General features: G+C 27.9%; 6 protein-coding genes across 6 annotated transcripts; 2 read left to right on the top strand and 4 right to left on the bottom strand.

Annotated features, from left to right (window-relative positions):
• Positions 1 to 666: 666 nt before the first annotated feature.
• On the top strand, positions 667 to 1,368 carry GO595_001512 (uncharacterized protein; the record flags this gene model as incomplete). The annotated part of the gene is made up of 1 exon (XM_067914319.1): positions 667 to 1,368. One exon carries the CDS (start codon positions 667 to 669, stop codon positions 1,366 to 1,368), a length of 702 nt encoding a protein of 233 aa, XP_067778302.1.
• Positions 1,369 to 2,452: 1,084 nt separating this feature from the next.
• GO595_001511 (uncharacterized protein) lies at positions 2,453 to 3,190 on the bottom strand (the record flags this gene model as incomplete). The annotated part of the gene is made up of 1 exon (XM_067914318.1): positions 2,453 to 3,190. The coding sequence occupies one exon, from the start codon at positions 3,188 to 3,190 to the stop codon at positions 2,453 to 2,455; it is 738 nt and encodes a 245-aa protein (XP_067778301.1).
• A 2,019-nt stretch (positions 3,191 to 5,209) lies between these two features.
• On the top strand, positions 5,210 to 7,111 carry GO595_001510 (uncharacterized protein; the record flags this gene model as incomplete). Its single annotated transcript, XM_067914317.1, has 1 exon — positions 5,210 to 7,111. The coding sequence occupies one exon, from the start codon at positions 5,210 to 5,212 to the stop codon at positions 7,109 to 7,111; it is 1,902 nt and encodes a 633-aa protein (XP_067778300.1).
• A 1,459-nt stretch (positions 7,112 to 8,570) lies between these two features.
• Positions 8,571 to 11,441, bottom strand: GO595_001509 (uncharacterized protein; the record flags this gene model as incomplete). Its single annotated transcript, XM_067914316.1, has 1 exon — positions 8,571 to 11,441. One exon carries the CDS (start codon positions 11,439 to 11,441, stop codon positions 8,571 to 8,573), a length of 2,871 nt encoding a protein of 956 aa, XP_067778299.1.
• A 1,554-nt stretch (positions 11,442 to 12,995) lies between these two features.
• Positions 12,996 to 14,825, bottom strand: GO595_001508 (Beige/BEACH domain containing protein; the record flags this gene model as incomplete). The annotated part of the gene is made up of 1 exon (XM_067914315.1): positions 12,996 to 14,825. The coding sequence occupies one exon, from the start codon at positions 14,823 to 14,825 to the stop codon at positions 12,996 to 12,998; it is 1,830 nt and encodes a 609-aa protein (XP_067778298.1).
• Positions 14,826 to 21,324: 6,499 nt separating this feature from the next.
• On the bottom strand, positions 21,325 to 22,701 carry GO595_001507 (iron hydrogenase; the record flags this gene model as incomplete). The annotated part of the gene is made up of 1 exon (XM_067914313.1): positions 21,325 to 22,701. One exon carries the CDS (start codon positions 22,699 to 22,701, stop codon positions 21,325 to 21,327), a length of 1,377 nt encoding a protein of 458 aa, XP_067778297.1.
• Positions 22,702 to 23,419: the final 718 nt, after the last annotated feature.

The raw sequence follows: 23,419 nt of genomic DNA, 5'->3' as shown, positions 1-23,419 counted from the left end.
AATCCAACCAATATCAATGCAGTAATGCTTGTTATTATGCCATATCTTCTTAAAGGCGGAAATCAAGAAATTTTTAATGATAATCAACTCATAAAAAGTCTTTTAGAAAGTTCAGAAAACACAATAACTTACAAAATAATAAGCAAGGATATTGAAAATCAACTCCAAAACATTAATAATGAATTACAAAATTTTGGAGATTCAAAGCAAAAATTGACTTCTTCAGCGTTTGGTCAAAGAATTAATGAACTTTCCAACGCAGCCAAAGTCACAATCAAAATGTTATCCAACGCAAATGACAAAACGAGCATTGACAGGTTCAAAAGTCAATTTACAAGCAAAGTCAATGAAATCGAAAATTATATCCTTAAAAACTTAGATGAGCCAAGTAAACAATACCAATCTATAATAGAAAAAATTAATTTTCTCAAAGAGCAAATTAAAGAAATCAAAGAATCTTCACAAAAAATTATTAATTCATATATCAATCCATTTTTAAATGACAAAAACAAAGAAAATGCAACAAATGTTATAAACATGATAAAAGATACATGTATTCAAGATCAAAAAGAAAGTTTTATTAATAAGTTTTATTACATTTTCGCTTCATTTGTTTTTTCTTCTCTTCAACTTTTTCTTGAAGATCAAACTGAAAAAACCACTGAAATGTTCCGGTTATTTTCAGAAGAATTCAATGGCATCGATGAAAAAATTCAAAACAATTCTGCTGCATTCAAATCTTCTATCATCGAAGCTGATGAAATCGCAAAAGCAATCGAATCAGGTCCTGTTTCTAAGGCTTCCCAAAAAGCATCTCATACTCTTTTGTTTGCAATTCATTTTTCAGAATGTTCTCTCCTTGATTCAATGATCAAAGTTGAAGCCATTGACAATTGTAATAATTCTTCATTTTATCCATGTCAATTCTCAACTGTTTTTAAAGACTCGATAACCAAAGGTGCTAGAAGCCAAAGTGAGTTTCTAAAATCACAGAAGTCTGAATTATATGGATTGGTCAATGATCGAGTTCAATCTTTCTTCACAAAAATGCATCACATTCCTGGAATCATTTCAAGTATTGACTACACGAACTTTTCGCCCGAAGAGAAATGGAAATGGCCATCGATCTCTGGAACTTATTTTCCTTCATCACCATGTGAAGTACGAAATGTACTTTTGTCGAGGTTTAGAATTGAAGAGATGTTAAAGCAATCACAAATAAGTCATACTGAGCATAAATGCAAAAAATGCCAACAAAACGAAGCTTTTGTTGTTTGCCCTGAATGTAAACAGTTGGTTTTGTGTGAGAAATGTAAAAATGAAACTCATAAGTGTCCAAATGATGGATGCAATGTGACATTTGATTAAACTAAACTTTATATGAATTTAAATTTTAATTCTATATGAAATAAGTTAAATTAAATTTATAAGCGATAAACAAAAGAATATTACATCAATTATTTTAAGCATGATATAAAAACTATTTTAAATTTCTTTTTATTAACTTAATATTTTCATAAATCAAATAATAATTATTCGCACAAATACAGAATAACATTGCAACAAATTGGTGATTAATAATTGTTTTATATATGTAGCAAATTAATTTGCCTTAAGGCGGTGTGTTCGAGAATGGCTCTTCGAAATCAAATTCATTAAAGAACGAGTGCAAAATGATCTCCTCGAAGCCATACCGCTCTGTCTAGTCGCATGTCACAGCATACAGGTATGACAAAGCTATCGATGTTATGTGACAGTACCTCTGTTTATACCTATCATCAAATCACCGAGATGCATCGCATTTCGAATAATTAGAACCACCACCACACCAAACATGCGGCCACATCCCTCTATCAGATTTGGCACAATTCGTATTCGTCGGATTTACATAAACCTCGACCAAATAACACTGTTTTGTCAAGTTTTGAATAATATATTTATTTATTATATAAATAAAAATAAAAATCATTTTCTTTTTTTTCTCTTGGACGACGAAAAAACACTCGTTATATATGGGTGAATAATTTTATTTAAACAATGAAAATAGAGAATGACCACAATATAAGGTTCAACAACGTGAGTAAGTATCTTGATAATTTTTGTCTTTATTAATATTTAAAAAATTTCTATTTAAATTCGAATTGTATTAAAACTTTTTTTTGATATTTTATAAATATAACCAAAATATGTACATTTTATGTCTTGCTTTTTCTCATTTAATTTTTATTTATTAAGATAAAGATACTCGAAATGAAAAAAAACGATGGACTATTTGATATGTTTACAAATTAAACGGTTTCTTCCCACAAACGTTATTCATTTCTTATAGAAAATTATACATACTCAATTTTCATTTAAAATAAAAATGTAAGAAATGATAACTTTCTTTTATAAAAAACAAGAATAGATAGTCCACTTTATTTCCAAACTAACATTTTCTGTGGAATCAAAATTACCAAAATTTCAGATTAAAATCATCAGGTGATTCAAAGGAATAATCATCTCCATTATCTTCGAATATATCGAAATTGGTACTTAAATCTCTGTCCAGTGCTTTTGGAGAAAATTCAGTTGTATTGCTTTTCTTCAAAGGAGCTGATGATGGTAAATTTAAGTGTGGAATCGACAGTGCTTCAATAGGCTGTGTGTATTCAACAAATATTTGTCCTTTTGGTGGTCTCTGTAATGGTTTTTTGGAATTATTAATTTCCATAAATTGTTGAGCCATAATGCCAGAAAGATATGCTCTGACAGTCCATTGGCGACATAGCTGTGGATTGCTTGCAATTGATGGGAGTGCATTTTTAAGGCATAAGCAAACTCTTGCCTTAATCTTAATTGTAGTATATCCTAATTGGTGAAATCCATTATTTATACTTGATTTGCATCTGCAAATGAGTTTGATGAGTTGCTGCGTGTTTACACAGAAGTAATTTCCTGTATATAGTAAACCAGCAGCAATAGCCCTCTGTTCTCTATCTTTTGGCGATCTGTTTACAAAAGCTATAATTTTGCTGATTTCTTGTTGAAATGTTGCAGTATGGCGGTCTTTTGATTGGACAATATTAAAAGAATTTCGAAGACGCTCATATTCATCACGATCCTCTTTTGATAAACAGGAAATTGAATCAATTATTGGTCCTGTGAATGCTTCTGAGAGATCAGAGGAATCATCAAAATCAGAAATCATTTTTTGAGAGATATCGATCACTTAATTATGACATGTCATGTGAAATAGTAAATCGCCACACAAAAACTTTTGGCTCACTAAAATAAAGTCATGAATTTTTTTGGTAACCGCCAGAGAAAGAACAATCGATACCGGTTTTTTTACAACCAAGGCACAAAAAGTTGAGCTTTTTGATACAAAACCGTGTTGTTTTGATTGAAAATTTACGATAGTAATATAAATCAATCAAACACAATTGAATGGTTTACAAATTGTTAAGTTTTAAAACGACCCGCTCACCTCATGTTTTTGATCTTTTTATGTATCTTTGGAAATTCTATTTTTATACGCATTTTTCTAATAAAATTCATTTTATTTTCTATTAAAATATCATCTATATGTTGATTGTATTTCAAAATATATCTAATTATCTTCCATTTATTAAGAGGCTCCCAATATTTTTCTATTATACTTTTTTCTTTTTTATAATTATATATCGCAAACAGCGTGAAGCGCATTCTTGTATTATATAAAATGAAAAGTAGGCTTTAATAGTTATTATAAATAGGATATTTTGAATATTCCCTAAAAATCATTCCTTTCTAACTTTCTAAGAATATAAATAGAAGAATTTGAATTATTATTGTTTAATAATAATAATAATAATAATAATAATAATAATAATAATAATAATAATAATAATAATAATAATAATAATAATAATAATAATAATAATAATAATAATAATAATAATAATAATAATAATAATAATAATAATAATAATAATAATAATAATAATAATAATAATAATAATAATAATAATAATAATAATAATAATAATAATAATAATAATAATAATAATAATAATACATAATAATAATAATAATAATAATAATAATAATAATACATAATAATAATAATAATAATAATAATAATAATAATAATAATAATAATAATAATAATAATAATAATAATAATAATAATAATAATAATAATAATAATAATAATAATAATAATACATACATAATAATAATAATAATAATAATAATAATAATAATAATAATAATACATAATACATACATACATAATAATAATAATAATAATAATAATAATAATAATAATAATAATAATAATAATAATAATAATAATAATAATAATAATAATAATAATAATAATAATAATAATAATAATAATAATAATAATAATAATAATAATAATAATAATAATAATAATAATAATAATAATAATAATAATAATAATAATAATAATTCATCATTTATTAATATTAAAAAAGTTAGTTAGATGGCAAAGAATGAAAAAAATCACAGCAACAGAATAGATTTGTCTAATTTTGATTAGATTATTTTACCATAGATAAATATTTGAAACTTTTCACATAAGGTTTATTGAGATATGATGAATATTTAAAGTTATATCGATTTTAAATTTAGAAGCATTTTTATGAAAATAAATTTATAATATTTTGTTTAAGTTATTAGGTGTATTCTATGTCATGTAAAAAATATAATGTTAGTCATAAGGGATACCCCTATCTCTGATAAGAGATGATATGATAATAATAAATTTTTTGTGAGCTTTATTCAATTTTTAGAACATTCATCTATGAAAAAGTGAAACAATCATCATTTTTTTCCATTAAAGATTTACATCAATATCTTCAATTAATCCAAAATTATCTACATAATCTGTGAAAAAAATAAAAAAATTTTTTACAAAAGGATTTTTTAAAATATTAAATATATGATGAGTTTTCTTAGTAAAGAAAAATCTGACGAAATGCATTAATATGGAGATTTTTATGAATAATTAATGAAACATAATTTTGTTTATATAGTTCAATAGAAAATTTTTGTTAGTACAAAATGGTATTAAAACAAATTTAATATCTTATTAATTCATCGAGTTGAGACTTTGGTGACATGAGAGCGTTAACAATGTATTTCCTAAGAAGAACGTTTAAATCACATGAGAACGTTAACAACCAAGAATTCAATTTTTTACATCACTTGTCCAGCAAATATGGAGAACCTTCCCACTCCACCTGATTTGAACCCAGACGACATAAAATCCATGATCTATGAAAGTATCTATTACTTCAAGCAATTATCTGAGTTCAAAAATTTCATGCAATATTTAGATGATCCAGATATTTTAATAAGTTTTCTGATGAAATTGAAAAATAATCTCGCAAACTCAGATATTTCGGCAGGGGAACTCGCCAGATGGTTTTGGTTTACATTAGACTATCAATATTTGTTCCCACGACTTTTTATTTCTTTAATCATTGCCTTTGTTTCTAAAAAGGATGAATACATTAGAATAGTATTTGATATGATCCCTTCATTAGCTGTATCAGCTAAGAACATTCTATTGCGTCATGTTGCAGTTGTATGTGGAGAAGAAAAATTTTCAGATTCACCTTTTTTACTTGTTAACCATAAAGAAATGATCAAGCAAATGCCTAACTTTGTTGTTAACCATCCTGATCATCTTTCCCAAGCAATTGAATTTCTATATTTTAATATCAAAGTTTCACAAACAGAAGAACTTACAAAGTATGTCGAGGAATTCTTAGACACAAGAGACCAATATCAAGGGGAAAGCTATGAAGCGTATTTCCAAATTGGAATTACATTAATCGAGAGACTTATTAATAACAATCTTTTAAAGCCATCTCTTCTATGCGAGCTCATTCCTCAGATTCTTGAATTTATTCAACATGGTCTTCCCAAAAAAGAAAAATCAGCAATTATCGAGCCAAAGAACTTGAGTGATAAAGTATATGAATCCTTAAAGAAATTCTCACTTAAGTGTTGTCGTGGCTTTAACGACTCATCCAAGGCATATGATTTCATCACACAAACAGAGTTCGCACCCGAAATGGCACCTGAAATTACAAAAATTGCAATTGAGCATAATTCGATCGACATTCTCAAAAAGTGTGCGATTCAATGGCCGATAGAAGACGTTTTTTTGTTAATTTTAGGTTTTTGTCTTAAAAAAAATATCGAGTTATTTACTGGAATTGTACCAGAAATTCCAAAAGGATCTAAGGTACCAATACAGTTTTTATCTCAAATTGACCCTAACACATCACCATACCTCATTCGAAATTTTTTGAAATCAGAATTATCTGACCGAAATAAATCAGGATCTGAGGCCGCGATAACAAAATATTTGATTGCAGTCCATAAGTTTCCAAAAGAGTTCTACGAAATTGTTTTTGCTGAACCATTCGTTTTCCAACAACCTGATATGATTAACTTCGTAACTCAAGGTTCTCTTAGATCTGGTGTTTCTCCTTTAGTAGTTCTAGATTTCATTAGACGAACAAAGCCAGAAATTAACACTTTTTGGCTTCAGTGCACTGTTTTGGATTACATCAAAGACGAAAACGTTTACAACGGTTTTGCTGACGAACTCATTCAAAAATTGACTGAACGAAATCCATCTTTCCAACGCTTAAATGATCTGAAGCTAAAAGTTCTTATGAGTCATTTCTCAAAGCAAAACGTTAGGGAAAGTTTACTGCAACATTTGCTCGAAAAATGTAATACAAAAGAACTTTTGATACATTTCTGTTTTCTTGCAAAACAAAATGGTTCAATGGATTTGGAATTAATTGGTATGAAAAAAATGCTTAGCCTTGATAAGGCAGTTCCTTCTTTCGTTGAGCAATTTAGAATTTACATTAGCGCATTAAATCTTATGATCGAACTTGGAATAGATTGCGATATTGCATCGATTATTGAAAATGCAATAAAGTTACTCCAAAGTACAAAGAATGAGAAGTTTCCACTTTTGACACCAAATCAAATTGAACACTTTAAAACGTTTTTAAAAAAACTTCAAAATGTGGAAAAGTTTGGCAACTTGGCTAATAAAATTGATGAAATAAGAAAATTGATTGATCAAGAATGACAATTATATTGTTTTATATATGTAAATTATAATCGAAATTTCTTCTTCTGTTTTAACACTAATGTGAATTGGCTTATTTAGAACAAATCATTTATTTTTTGAGATATATTGGCAATTAATTATTGTGGCAAGTAACTATTTACTTAAATTCTCAAACAGAGGCATGATAAGAACATAATTATTTGACTTTTTTGAAAATTTTCATAAGGTTGTAAATAACAAATAAATGATGAGCATGTGCTTTATTCAAAAACCATATGTAATTATGAGGAATTTATTTACCGAGCCTTTGCTCTCATTTGCCTCCTCTTCCTCTTAAGTCTCCGCATACGTTTCTTCAACCATTTACCACGCATCTTCCAAAAGGAACGACCAAACCGTTAAAACCTCCAAAAACTGTTTTGAGATTTCAAATATGGACAATGTGATGACGAACTGTTTAATGTTATTAATGCTCATTCTGAAGAAAAGTTATCCCAAAACAGTTAAAGTTCGCTGTGATAATGCATTATAAAAAGTGTTTAAAGTTATCAGTTATTTAAATTAGATAAATTTTTTGTTTTTTTTACTGGAAGTGTTAGTAATTATAAAATATTTGTAAATATACTCAATAAAAATATATATTTAAAGAAAAAAATATTTTAAATTAAAAAAAAGAAAAAAAAATAAAAAAATTTGGGTGAACCGTGAATCGAACACGGATCTATTGAGCCACAATCAACAATACTAACCACTATACCATTCACCCCCTGAATATTTTCAATTAGATATAGTATAATTATATAAATATCAATTAAATAATTTTGTTGTAGGGTATGTTGGATCTATTCGATATAGAAACAATTGATATTTTTAAATTTATAATAAATTTATAAAACTGTATATCTCAACGAAATTCATAAATAAAAATTTTAAATACATATGTGTCATAAAAAATATTTCAATTAAGATATTTTTGTTGTTCAAATGTGATATCCCAGAAATTCATGAAATAAAACATTGATGGTTTTAAAAACAACATTAATATAACAACATCAATATAATATATAATCTATACTATATCTAATTGAAAATATTCAGGGGGTGAATGGTATAGTGGTTAGTATTGTTGATTGTGGCTCAATAGATCCGTGTTCGATTCACGGTTCACCCAAATTTTTTTATTTTTTTTTCTTTTTTTTAATTTAAAATATTTTTATCTTGAAATATATATTTTTATTGAGTATATTTACAAATATTTTATAATTACTAACACTTCCAGTAAAAAAAACAAAAAATTTATCTAATTTAAATAACTGATAACTTTAAACACTTTTTATAATGCATTATCACAGCGAACTTTAACTGTTTTGGGATAACTTTTCTTCAGAATGAGCATTAATAACATTAAACAGTTCCAAATTATCACCGCAACAATTTCATTACATTCATCAAAAACGTTTTGTTATTTGGGTATTTTTTAGATGGCGTTATAGTTATTTGTGCCTTTTCCACATGTTACAACGAATGTCACTGTTGCTTCTATTGAGTTACATACGTCAGTCCAAAATGCCTGGAAAGGTACTTCCACGACTCCCTTCACAGCGAACATTATCAAAGTGCCTATACCGAAGTACGACACTATGAACAATATCACAATCAACAAGAACACTGCTCCAGGCGTCATATTGCTTGAGCTGATTGGGCATACGTCTGGTGTATGAGCGAACAAAACTATAGAGTTCTGACGAGTTTGGACACCTACTTCATCGAAGTGAATTGTATGCTCAGGTACGGACTGATTACATTGGAATATCATATGTGTCTCGTACTTACCATATCCTCCATCATAGTTCACTGCGACACCTTCGAGTGGCTCTGACTCATTCACTAATGACATATGAAGTCCATAACGCGCGTCACCAATTGGCCAACAGTAATAATTGTTAATGCACTTCCAAATGTTTCCTTGTTTGACATCGGATGGACATGTGTAACCTTGTGGACATGATGTAAGTTGACTTGGCGTATAATCGATTTCTGCTTTGTGATGATTCTTACCAAAGCCTAAAACGACTGGTTCTAAATCACTTTGTAACTTAGACAAATCTAATTTGATATGTTGACCAGATGAATATGTCTCAAAGACATAATTAATGGTATGTGGCGATGGCTCTGGTGTTGGCGTAACACCAGATGGTGCTACTGGCGTCTCGAATTTAGATGGACATATGTATCGTGAGACTGCTTCATATGAAAATTCAGTGCCTGTTGTACTTTGATGATATACAACAATCGAATTGTCAATTGGTAATGTGTCAACATTCTTAGATGCTGGATCACAATATGCACGAATCTCCATTCTGACTCCATAATGGCCTTCATAGTTAATGATTAAACCATTGTCTAATGAATTTTGATCTATTAACATGGACTTAAGACCTGGTAATCGTTTGTCACCAGCAGGATGACAATATGGTTTGTAATCATCATCATACCAACATTGCCATAAGTTTGCTTCTGTAAACTCTTCACAATCCCATCCTAATGGACATGAAATTAATGACCATGATGAAAATTCTGTATGGATTGAGGACTTACGACCACGCTCATATAAGACCATATCTTCTTTAAGGACATCTTCTTCAATTTCTTCCAGATCAACAAAGACATAATGTGTATCATTATGATATAAGAAAAATGGATTTGGTGATATAACTGGTGTTGGTGTAGGTGTTGGCCCTTTGACTGGCTTTTGTGGATAAATACGTGGTGGTGGTGTAGGTGTAGGTCCAGAACCTGATGCACATGCACTTTTAGTTTGGACAGTGAAATAAAGTGTACGATCTTTGGTTAAAATTGTTTCTGCTAACTTAATTTCACCATCTGCTAAGTTTTCATTACAAATGAAATCGACTTCGGCATGTCGCTTAACGTCTCCAGTGTAGGTGACCGTTACGCCATTGAACACATAACCGCCGTTTATCGTTGCGGTTAAATTATTTCGCATCAAACCATATGCATGACATTCTGGTTGAGTAGTGCCATCAGACCGAGTGCATGCATAAACAGTAGCATCTTCATCATCACAATCTGCTCCGGGTGGACATGTCATAGCTCCACATGGTTGGTAGTATAGATCATAAAAAACACGATCTGCAACATTTTTAACTTCTGATTTAAGACCGCCTTCTTTGTTATAAATTTCAAGATCCATTGATACACTATAATCTGAACCTGGTTGTATATACTCAAATTTACATAAACCTTCAGCTGGCACTGGAACAGGATTTGGAGTTGGACAAGCATATATTGATTCACCAGCTACTTCTATTACATTACCTTTGTTGTTTGTATAATCAGCTCCTAAAAATACAATATGACCAGCAGGAAGATTTCGATTACAAGTCAAGTTCAACTGAGCATATTTCCCAGATATTTTTGGATGGTGGTAACGAACATAAAATCCACTGAAAATATCATTATCATCAATAAGATCATCATCAAGTTCTGAAATTGCAGTATTACCAAGAAGACCATACGACTCACATTCTTTAACATTTTCATCACAAAGCCAAGCAGATGAAGAAGTTTCAGATCCACATGTAGCACCCCATGGACATTGAAGAATTTGATCAGCAGGAGCTATGAAAATGTAACCACACTTGCCATTGCTTAATTTTGCAGGTGTCATCAAACCGAGAGGTCCGCCATTAACTTCTTTCAAATCAAATAATATTGCCAAATCTGTATCTTCTGGATGACGGAAAGTAACCAAAGTATCAGTCTCGAAGGCTGGTGTAGGTGATGGTGTGTTAACTGTTACAACGCTTGGACAACCTCTTTCATCAAGGAATCGAATATGAATTCTTTGGAATTGTTCGGAAACAACATCAACAATGAACTCGGGCTCTGCTTCTGTTACTCCAGGAGTGCAACGGAACTCGAAGAAAGTTTCCCAGTCATCGTAAGTTTCTGCATTAAGTGCAAATGGTTCACCATCTGCATAGTTTATAACACCGGCATCAAGGTTGTTATCAAGAATAGGCTTCCAGTCGAAGTCATAAAAGCTTGCTAAAGGTATACATTTTTGATCATTGTCATTACATTTAAATGAGTTTGAGCCTAACTTAACTCCGGTACTTGTGTAGTATGAGGGAAGTTCGTCAGCTGGAACTGCTTCGGCAAAGTGAATATAAAAAGTATCCTGGTTTTTATTTTTATATGTGTAAAGCTTACCTGTGGCCGAGGTTAAATTCCAATACCGATCTTTAATAGTGACCCTTGAAAGCCCACGATCAATGGGTAAAGACGTTCCAGCGCTACCAAGTGTTAATAGAAGGCTAAACATCAAAGTTGATAACCGATTAATTGAATTTTGATGGTTTTAAAAACTATATTATCAAAAAGTGTGAAAAGGAGGATAATTGAACGAGCGATAGTTGGTTTATCGGGCTATCAGAAAAAAAGAAAAAATAGATTTAATGTAGCAAATAAAGGATATATCATAAAAAACTATATGCATTAAATCATATAAAAATGAATGGCATATGATTATAAATAAAAAATTGAGCTAATATAAAATGGTGATAGAAAGAGGAGACATTTTTCTGGATTAAAAAGTGACATTTTATCATTTACAGTTGTATCGGCTTTCAATAAACGGAGCCAAAACATCGAATTGTAATTCGAAATTGTAATCAAATTTATCATATAAGAATTAATTATTAACAAAAAAGCTGGACATGCCTGTGTTTATCTATTGGTGTTTCGAAAATCGCATTATATGCGTTTATACATTTTGACAACACACTGCCAGAGCTCTGAAAAATTGAATGAATGGGCGATAAAAATGTGGCAAAATGAACACAACTTGATTTCTTATCGTTGATTTGCATCTGTTTTTGAATATTGTTGTAAAATGATTACCATCAATTTATTTTCGGAAAATCTGAATCAATGGTATGATAATGATTTTAGGTCTTCTATCACTAGAAAAACATTAATTTAATATTTCAACTAATTATTATAAAAATAATAGTTTTATATAAAACTATTAGACTGACTCAGTCAGCTACTAAAATTGGCAATGTCTGTCTGTAGCAAAAAAACGATGAAAACATTAACTTAATAATTGAACAAACAATGAAATTATTCGATTCAAACTTTCCATATACATTTAATTCAATAATGATAAACAATTCGATTTATTTTGTATTTATGCAATTGCATGTGGAAATCTTGAAATTATTCAAGCATGTGAACAAAATCATTTAACATTTATAGATGCATCATAATTGCTGTTTCATATTTATTTCGATAATAATTTTTAATTCAAAAATAATATTTAAAAATTATTTAAAATATCTCGAACAGTACTTATGTGGGCATCCTGTGATGGTTATACAGAAATAGTTAAATCTCTTCGTGAACGAAATAGAATTAATACTAATGCCAAAAATAAATATCTTCATTTGTTTTATTTAGAATTTATTCAAATCATTTTATATTTCAAAGTAAAATATCGAAATCAATTATCCAAAAAATCACTTATTATGGCATCTGAAAAAGATCAGAAAGAATTAGTTTAACTACTTCTTAAACAAAAAGGAATTAATAGAATGTTAAATAAAATTTTATGAAAATATGTTTCAAGCAACTTATGCTTGAGCTCAAGCAATATTAGCAATGTAGGTAGAATAAGTGATTTTTCAGATATCACAAATATTTTCTCTATTTCCAACTCTACTTATTCAACTAAATATATTGTTATTAACATTTTTTTTTATTGAAGAATGCAAATAAAAATTTTGTTGAAATTTGATGCAATTCTAATTCTAAAGCTTCAATTTCTCAATTATAAAAGAAAATTTTAAATCATTTTTACAAATAATAAAAATGTGTCTTATTCAGAATATTTAATTGGGAAAATAACAATTTTCCCGTTCTTACAAAAAGCGAAGATCAATGATTCCTCAACGAATACTCTCAGATCGATTACTTCTGAATCTAATTTTGTCTCATTAATTGGTTTGCCAATTTCCAGGTCGAACGCCTCAAACAAATAAACAAATCCATCCTCGTCAGCGAAGACAACGAAATCGATTCCATCGTATAATCTTTTGAATGTTGTCATCGATACAATTCTTGACTTCACTTCTTTCGTTTTAAGAAGTTTCCCGTTGATATTGAACAAATTCAGTCGGTGTTCAACTTCTGTCCTATAAATCATGATTTGGACGACGACAAATCCGAATGATTGCGTAATGCACATTAGCGATGGACTTCCATCAAGTTCTCTGGTTTCGAATATATTTGGCTTACTTAGCTGGCAAAACAGAAGTGAGTTATCTCTCGTTCCACAAATTAGTGCATCGAAAATTGTTGATAATGAAACGCATTGAATTGATTCTCTGAACGAAGAAACCGAATAACTATACACGCCATTCTTGTATACTGCTACCGCAGCATCTTTCGCTGATATTGCAAACCATTTTTCATGATATGATATTGTTACAATATCTAATAATGAAGATATAACATCCCTAATACTTTCATTTTGCTTTATAATCACATCAGTATGATTGTTATCGATATAAATTACGTTATTATTTTCAGTAATAATTGGTGGAATATCTAAATCAGCAGAACCTTTTGAAAACACTTGACATTGCTTATCAAAAAGAGAGCATACATTGTCAGCATTACTTGACTTAAGTTTCATTGGTGATTTTTGTGTATTTACATGAATTTGGTTAAAATTTTTAAACACCGATGAGTCGACCGTTACTGTCCTAAACAAACCGTTAACCTCCAAAACCGAAATTTGGAATTTTGTCTCTTTTTTCAATACGTTAACCGAACAAACCTCCGCACAATCGTTATAAGTAATATTCACTTGTTCATTAATTAATGAAACATTTTGTTTGTAATTAGGATCTCTTTTTGGATGTGGTTTCCCAAAGAATAATTGTGGAGGAATTTGTCCCACATTTTCTAATAGACTTTCAATTCCTTCTTGAGGTGTATCGTCGAGCGGTTTTTCCCAAACGGTCTCGTACATTTCTGACTTGTAAACGTTATCTGCCTTAACGGACTCCGGCGGTTTTTGCTTATATCCCCAAAGTAAATCAATCCAATTGTTAATATTTTGAGAGACATAATCTGATTCTAACGCCTTTCGATGTATATATATAAAGTTTTCGGGTGCTACTGAAGGATCACCAGCCCAAGGAGGTAATAAAACATTTTCTACATTCCCTTCTTCAGTTCTTCCTAAATCGAATGAATTAATATTTATTAAAACTTCAGGCTCGAAATAAAATTCTGGAATTAGTTCTCTATAATCATTAATATTCGAAGTTACGAAATCGAATGAATCCTTAAACGATCTAAATAATCTTGCCGCATGATCGAATCTTCCACTTTGTATTTTAATATGTTGAGTTGTAAAAGGCTCAAGTCGAATTAACCATAGATATACTGTTAAAGGGTTTACAGGACCACAAGAATATAGAAATGGTTCACCTCCAATTTTTTGTAATTCGTATGCTTTTTCTTTTAATTCATTTAATCTTTCAGGATTAATAGCACCTATAGGTTTTGATAAATCTCTATAAATTTTCGGGTTATTTAAATCTAATTCAGTCGATGTATAATCACTTAATACCCAAGGAAAGATTGGATATTGTGATGCATCATTAAAAGAACGTCCACTAAATATATTAATATACATTAAATATTCGAAATTTGATATTTTCCCATGTACCCATTTATATGTTAAATTTTGTTCATCAAAAAATCGTGGAAACATATATTGTTGTAAATGTAATTGATTAATGTTTTTCATCTTATTAATTTGTTGTGTAATTGTTCTAAATTTATTGCCTTGAAAACGTATATATATCGAGTCATTCGTTTTGGTAAATATTTCGAATCCTTGCCATTTATGATAATGAGTTCGATATAATACATAATCAATATCTGATGATGGGATAATTTTTGCATGACCATTATAACAGATAATTAATTTATCTTTACCAAATTGTATGATTCCGGGAATATTCTTTTTAATTTTTACTATTTCACATTCTAAAAATTGATTTCCTTCTAAATTATTAAGTTTTTCATCATTTTCTTCATTTTCTTCTTTGTTATTGTTTTTATTTCTTGAAAATAATATCGCTAAAGGTGTTTCCTTCGGTGAATTATTTTGTATTTCAATTAATTGTTGTGCTGTTAATCGAGAATCACCACAATCTCTCAGTAATGAAGCACTTAAATGTTTATCGAGTTGATATTTCTTAATAATTTTAAATGGACAAAATGATGAACAATATGAATTATATCGAACGTAACCGAATTTCTTCTTTTCTAATAATTTATTCCATGGAGCTCTATCGATAGTTAATAAACTTGATAAATGATTCCATTTACGTATATTCTTTTTAGAGTTTTGGATTGAGATTTGATTACGAATGTTTATATTATTTCTTAATTCTTGTATTAAATTAATTGGATAATCAGGTAAAGCATTTTTCTTTATAATCGACTGCAAAAATTTCTTATAATCATCGATTAATAAAACGTCAACATTTTTAGCAAATGATTGAATAAAATCAAATGCATTTAATGCATTATAATGTTTTGATTTTGTATATTTATAATAAAAATGTTTTGCATTAATTTGTCCAAAATCTTTAAAATAATTCAAATTTTTCGAATGATCTTTCATATATTTCGGATCTGCTTTCCATATAAATGCTGCTAAACAATAAGATAAATCAGAATATTGTTGTAACTTATATTTAAATATTAATCGAATTGTATGTTTAGCTAAATCTAAATCTAACCAAATATTATCATCAGTAATTCGTAAGCTAAAGATATATAAAGTTTGACAATTTAATAAATCTTCTAATTTTTTATCAAGTGTTTCAATTTCGAATTTTGTATTATAATTTTCTTCATTAATAGATGTTTCAATTTCAGGTATACTTTGATCAATAAAAGTTTCTTCTGATGATATTAATACACTATTTCTTTGGAAATCCTTTAAATCAAAAGTTAAAGGATGAAAATTATTCTTATCAAATGAAAATGAAGAAGAATTTTGGAATGAAGAATTACTTGAATCGAAACTAAAGTTTGAACTTCGTGGTGAAAGTTCGACATTATCGAAAGATATATTATCATTAAATTCTTCATTATTATTCATATAATCATTTTCATATATACCAAAAGGACTTTTAAATTTATATACATTAATTATCTTTGGTATGTAAGTTTCTGAAGGTCTAAAGAATATAAATTGTTGTAACATTCGTATTAATATTACCCAAGAAAATCGTGGAATTTCTTTACATTGACACATTCTTATTAAAACTTGATGTTGAATTTGTTCAGTATCTATTGACATGACTTTACCTATTATACAAATAGCATAATATAAATCTTGCCAATTAGAATAAAATGCACTTATTAAAAATTCGATAACTTCTTTTTGATTTTCATGATTAATTTGATATAACATCATTACTGGATATATTACTGATGAATTCTTGATAAAATAACTTTGTTTCTTTTCAGCTTTTCTGATTAAAAATAAAATCGATTCAATACCTTGCTTAATAGCTATATAAGATAATATAGGTAATAAATGTGGCATATCTTTATTCATCATTTCAATTAATGATTCGAAATGAATTAATGTTAATGAAATATCAGTTGTATATTTAATTATTATATCTAAATAATATGATATATGAAATATGATATTATAATCTAAACTTTTTGCTATTATAAAACATCGTATTAATTGATATGTAATTTTTTCATCCGGAATTCTTGTTAAATGACATAATAAATGAAAATATCCACCAAAGTCATGATAATTAATAATTATCTTATTCACTAATAAATTTTCTAAAAATTTTAATAAATCAATTTTTTGATCAATATCAATTTCTTTAACATCTTTATCGACATCAATTAATATATATTGAATTAATGCAATGAAATCTTCATTAGTAAAATTAATATGTGTTATTGATATTAATATTTCGATTAAATATTTCCTACATTCATTAATATTTAAGTCAACTTTATTATTATTAATGATAAAGTTTTTATTATAATAATTATAAATTATATATAAAAACCATTGAAATGTTTTATTTTTGATTATCAAATTATTATATGAAGGAAATAATGTTCGAGACCAATGTTTTAATATTTTAATATGTGACTTAGAATCAGCTAACATCCATAAATCAATATTCATTAAAATATTATCAATTAATTGTAATTGTAATGAATTTATTATAATCACATCCATTAAATTAAAAAAATGTGAATAAAGATTAAAATTAATTGATGATTTACCTGATTCACTTAATAAAAATGATATCATTGCAAATCCATCAATATTATAAAATGCTATTTGAGGTTTTTCACTTAATGAAAATAAATTATTTAATAATTGTATTGAATAATCAGGTAAAAAAGTTAATAATTTCCCATCAATTAAAGGTGTATCAAATTGTCCAAAAATTGGTAATATTATATTTAACTTACAAAAGTTAAGTAATAAATCATAAAATGAACTTCCTTTCTTTGTGACTATATTATTATGTTGAATTGTAATTGATTCATCATGAAATAATGGTCGAAACGCTAAATGATCACCAATATCTTGAGGCTCATAAGCAAATATAATATTCTTCTTTATAGATGTTAATGAAGGTCGAGGTCCATAATCATAAAATGAAGAAATTTCATCATCAATTAATTGTTCACTTAATATAAATACTCCAATATTTGGTGGTGATTCAGGTAATTTAGAATCAGGAAATGGAGAATTCATAAAACATTGGATAGAATTAGATGGTATAAAACCACTAAATTTAGTTACTTTCTTAAGTATTGTTCCATTAATATATACACTAACGATACTATTAGAGCCATTTTGTTTATAAGTTATAGTTATAAAACTCCAAACTTTTTTAATGCTTTGTAAATCAAAATTACCAAAGAATGAATCTTTACTTGTTTCAACTTGTACATGTAATACTACTCCAAATATTGAAATAGAAAATGAATTTTTTTGATTATCATTCATATATAAAATATTATGTTTAAAGTTTGAATCATTTTGGGTTAAATATAACCAAAATGAAAAACTAAATCCATCAATTATCGAATTATTTGTTATACCTTTAATTTCGATTGAACGTTTTGGTAATAAAGGAATTGAAGCTGAAGGAATATTACGTGAATTAATTAATATTGAATTAAATGATTTTAATATTAATTCATGAAAAGGACTTAAAAAATTAAGTTTAATTGGACATAATAAAGAGACAAATCTTTGTACAGATGCAACTGATGATACAACAGAAGAAATTTGTACATAAATTTTCAAGAATTTTTCAACTTTATTAGTGATTTCAGAATCAATTTCTTCTAATTGTCTCCATTCATCAATTCTATCAACTATAAACAAATCAAGTTCACCTTCATGACATTTAATACAATTATCTGTTGAAAATTTACATAAATTAGAAATGAAATCAAATGCTTCATTAAATGATTTAGAATTAATAAATATTCGTGAAAAAGAACATAATACTTGTGGTTGATATATAATAAAATTTGGTAATGTAACTGATAATCCTTGTCCTGCTAAAACTTCAATTAATTTCTCCATCACTTTACTTTTAGGATTATCTTTATACATTTCCATAATTGCTGTTTCAACTGAAATTAACTCAGTTCCAATAATAGTATGATCAGTAGAATTACATGCAATAAATGTAACTAAATTCATTAATACATCTTCCGATAATTTTAATTCTAATATATTTTTACAAAATGTTGGAATTAATTGTTTCATAAAAAAAATCTTTTTATATAATAAAGAATTATTAAATGTGATTAAAATGTCTAAAATGATATCATTTGATATTTCTTTTGGTTCTTTACATGAAGAAATGATTAAATCTTGAATATAATTTATGAATTTCTTTTGTGTCGATTCATTTCCAATATCATAACTTCGTAAAATATATGTTAAATGTGGTAATATTTCTTTACGAATATCTCTTTCATATAATAACATTAAAAATAAATCAATTAATTTATCATTAAATAAAAATGATTGATCTTCAAACTTAAAAATGACTTCAACTAAAAAACTTAAAATTGTTTTTTGTGCAATATTAATTATTTCAAGATCACATTTCCGATATAAAATCATTGTTGTTAATAATCCTAAAGTTATATTTTCAAGTCTTGTTGATATTAAATCATTATCAATCGTAAATAATCGTTGTACAGTTTCAATATATAAATATGGATATTTAGTCATATCATTTAATACTTTCATAATAAAAAATGGTTGATCTCTTAATACAATATTTAATGAATAATATCGTAATGTATTTAAATATTTAAAATTTTCTTCATCATTTTTATCAAAAATTGTAAATTTAGGATCAAAGATAAAATCATTACATATTAAATCGAATCGGAAGTTAATATTTGGATATTTTTTTTTAATGACTTTAATAAAATATAAGATAATCGCTAATATATCATATACAGAATCATTTTTATCAAATTTCAACAAATTAATTTGTGATAATGATGTAGAAAATAATGATGCAACATTTTCAATATTTTTTAATATAACTTCTTTAACTTTCCTTAATTCATCATATATTTTCTCTGAAAATAATTCTTTGAATTTCTTTTTTGTTGGAATTTGTATACTTTTACTTTCATTATCAAATTGATAATTCTTATTTCCAATATAGAAATAATCTTCGATTTTATAATCAATATCTAATTCAATTGGTTCATTGTTTGATTCAAAACTTAAAAATTTCGTCATAGAACATGAATTAAATAAATAATATATAATCATTTCAAATAATGGCGGATCTAATGCATCTGATTTAATTTGATCGGATAAAAGTTGGAAAAATTGTATCATTTCTTTCGATTGATATGTCGAATCTGCAATAATATCACGTCTACTTAATATATCAGTAATTATTTTAAGTACTTCATCAATAAATTTTTCTGGTAAATTATAAGTCGAATGATTCATTGATTCATTTTGTGAATGTTCTAATATTTGAATCAATGATAGAATAAATGATACAAATCTTTGCTGTTGATCATTAATAGCATTTTTTGCATCTTGATAATTTTGATCTATATTAAGATGTTCTACATCTGATTTATAATTTTCTTCTATCTTTTTTATGATGTTTTCTTGTTCAATAATGATTTCTTTGGAATTAGCTAAAAACTGATTAAAGAATTGAATAAAAATATTGAAAGTGGAATTAGGAAGTGTCGAATTGTTAAGATAAAAGGCTGTCAGTGGACTTAATAGTTCGGAAAATGGAATGGTTTCAGTTGGATTTTTTAAAATTTCGGAGAAAACTGATACAAAAGCTGAAATAATCATTTGATATAAAGCTCTTGTTTCTTTTAAATTTTTTGTATCGCGTGTATCTTTTGAATTAGTATCATTAATTTGTGTGCAGGCAATAATAAATGCATTTAACAAAAGTGGAATATATTCAATAGCTTCATTTTTTTTGTATTGTAGATTCCACGCAATCCAAGAATTTAATAAGTAGATACAATTATAAAAAGCAGGAGTTTGATTATAATCTAACGAATTTATTTTTTTAGGTTGAAATGGAAATGAATATTTATGTTCTCTTAGAACAGAAAGATAGTTGTCTTTATTGATTTCTTTGGAAATAATACTGATCTCTTGTTTTGAACTATATGGAATTGAATTTAGATCAACATCCTGAAAAAGTGTAAGAATTTGCTTTTTACATGTAAACATTGTTGACAATAACCTAATACATATTTTATCTGGGGTAAGAAGCTCTTCAGTGTTTTGGGTTTTGTCAAGCATGAGCTGGCACTTTTTTGATCTGCTGGGATTTAATTTTTCGAATATGAATACATTGCAATAAAACCAATAATTTGATTTATTGGATTTGTTACTATAATAAACATTTTAATTTTTATATTAAAAATAAATTATAATTAAATATTTAAATTATTTATTACAAAAAATTCATTTTTTGGTTTTCAACAATGACATAGAAAATTGAATTACTAAAATTATCTGACACAATTTTGAATTTGAATTCAATTCCCCACAAAATTAAGTGATGCAAAAAAAAATGTTTCATTATGAAGTTTTAGACTACGTTCATAGACCTATCAGTAAAATGTGTATGTAAATATTTGTGTGCTTCATGACTGCCCGGCTCTCCTAAGTTCATTCTTTGATATAATTCCTTAATTTGTCGGTTTTGATGAGAACATTTGCCAGTTAACGACTCATCAATCTTATAAACAGCTTCAACGCGACTTCCAATTTGTTTCTTAGTCTTAGCTCGTGTTGAACCACCGCCACAGATACAACCGCCGGGGCACGCCATAACTTCAATGAACTTAACGTTCGCCACGTCAGGTGATTTCGATTTAACTTTTTCTAACAATTTCATTGCGTTAAGGATTCCTTGTGCCACCGCAACGCCGACTTCTTCACCATTGATGTTAACAGGACTAATCTTAATGCCATTCTCAAAACCTCTGACAGATTTCACATGAACATCTGGCATTTCAGTCTTGGTTGCATATTTATAAGCAGAACGAATTGCCGCTTCCATAACACCACCAGATGCACAGAAAATAGCGCCAGCTCCTGTGCATTCTGAATATGGATCATCAAATGGAGTATCAGGAAGATTCTTGAAATCAATCTTATGCTTCTTGATCATTTTCATGATTTCGCGTGTTGTAAGAACAATGTCTGTTTCGCCATTTAATTGTGGACGACGTATTTCATCTTTCTTGGCTGTACATGGCATTATGGCAACATTAACAACGCTCTTTCGTGGAAGACCTTTATTCTTTACAAAGTCATTAATGATAGCAGAACTGAGCATTCCAGCTGGAGATCTACATGTAGAAAGATTTGGAATGAATTCTGGAGCACTTTGTTCGACATAGTTAACCCATGCAGGGCAACAGGATGTAAGCATTGGAAGTGGTCCTGTTCCTTTTGTAAGTCGATTAACAAATTCTGCAGCTTCTTCAACAATTGTTTGATCTGCGCCATAGTTTGTGTCAAACACATATTGGAACCCAAGGCGCTTCATTGCAGTAACCATTTTTCCGGTACTAATTGTTCCAAATGGTAAACCAAGTGCATCACTAAGACTAATACGAATAGCTGGAGCTGTTTGACAAATGGTTACCCTGCCTTGTGGATTCTTGAAAATTGATTCCATCTCTTCTATTGAATCTTTTTCTCGAATAGCTGCTGTTGGGCAAACAAGAGTACATTGACCACATTTAATGCAATGTGTATCTTGTAGTAGTTTTCCTGATACAGTTCCTACAACTTTCTTTCCATTAACATTGTATAACTTGAGTATGCTTTGTCCAGCAACATTGGTGCAAGCTTTAACACATTGGGAACATCCAATGCACTTGGAGGGATCAATAAAAATCCCATTTGTGCTACTGTCTATGGACATTGAGATTCTTCTCGAAAAAGAAGAAAGCATTTAAACGGTGAAGTGACAAATTTCTATTTGAATGAGGCTAATGCTATCATGGCGGTTTGAACGCTGAAGAAAGCATTTAAAAAGTTTCTATCGATTGCAATTGTCACTTTCAGATGGTCGCCTTTTTGAAAACGTTTGAAAAATTTTTGATTTTTTGTTTTCTGTGGTTTATTTCGAAATTTGAATGTTGTTGTGTTCGTTTTTTGTTTAAAAAGTTTATACGATAAAAAAAATTTGTGAATTATTCAGAATATCATTCAATTTTAGGTTGGTTATAAAGTTTTTTATAATATCGTCAAATACAGTTTGTGAATTGCCGCACAATAAATTTTAAAAGGTTGCGAATTCACCTACTAGGTAAATTAGAACAATATAAAATTGTTGATTTTTATATTTCATCAATAGGTTAGTTCGATTACAAAATGGTAATTAAATTAAAAAACTTTAGATGGTTTAAATATTTTTGTAAATATTAATGAATTGCTTTAAATTCTGTTGCAATTACTATAAAAATAAATAATGTAAGTAATTTTAATATTTTCATTGTTAAAATTTTAGTGCCACTCTATGTTCAATATAAATACATGACTATGCTAATATAAAATTTTTTGTCATATAATTAATTGAAGTAATTTTTGAATTTTTCATTAGGCGTATCAATGTGTTAACTAATTAGCAAGGTGATGTTTCGGATAATATAATAATGAGTCGTAAATTA

This window comes from Histomonas meleagridis (assembly GCF_020186115.1).
Source record: "Histomonas meleagridis strain 2922-C6/04-10x chromosome Unknown contig_145, whole genome shotgun sequence".
Lineage (NCBI taxonomy): Eukaryota > Parabasalia > Tritrichomonadida > Dientamoebidae > Histomonas > Histomonas meleagridis.
The sequence above is the reverse complement of the archived record's forward strand: the minus strand, read 5'-3'. Positions and strand labels throughout refer to the sequence as shown.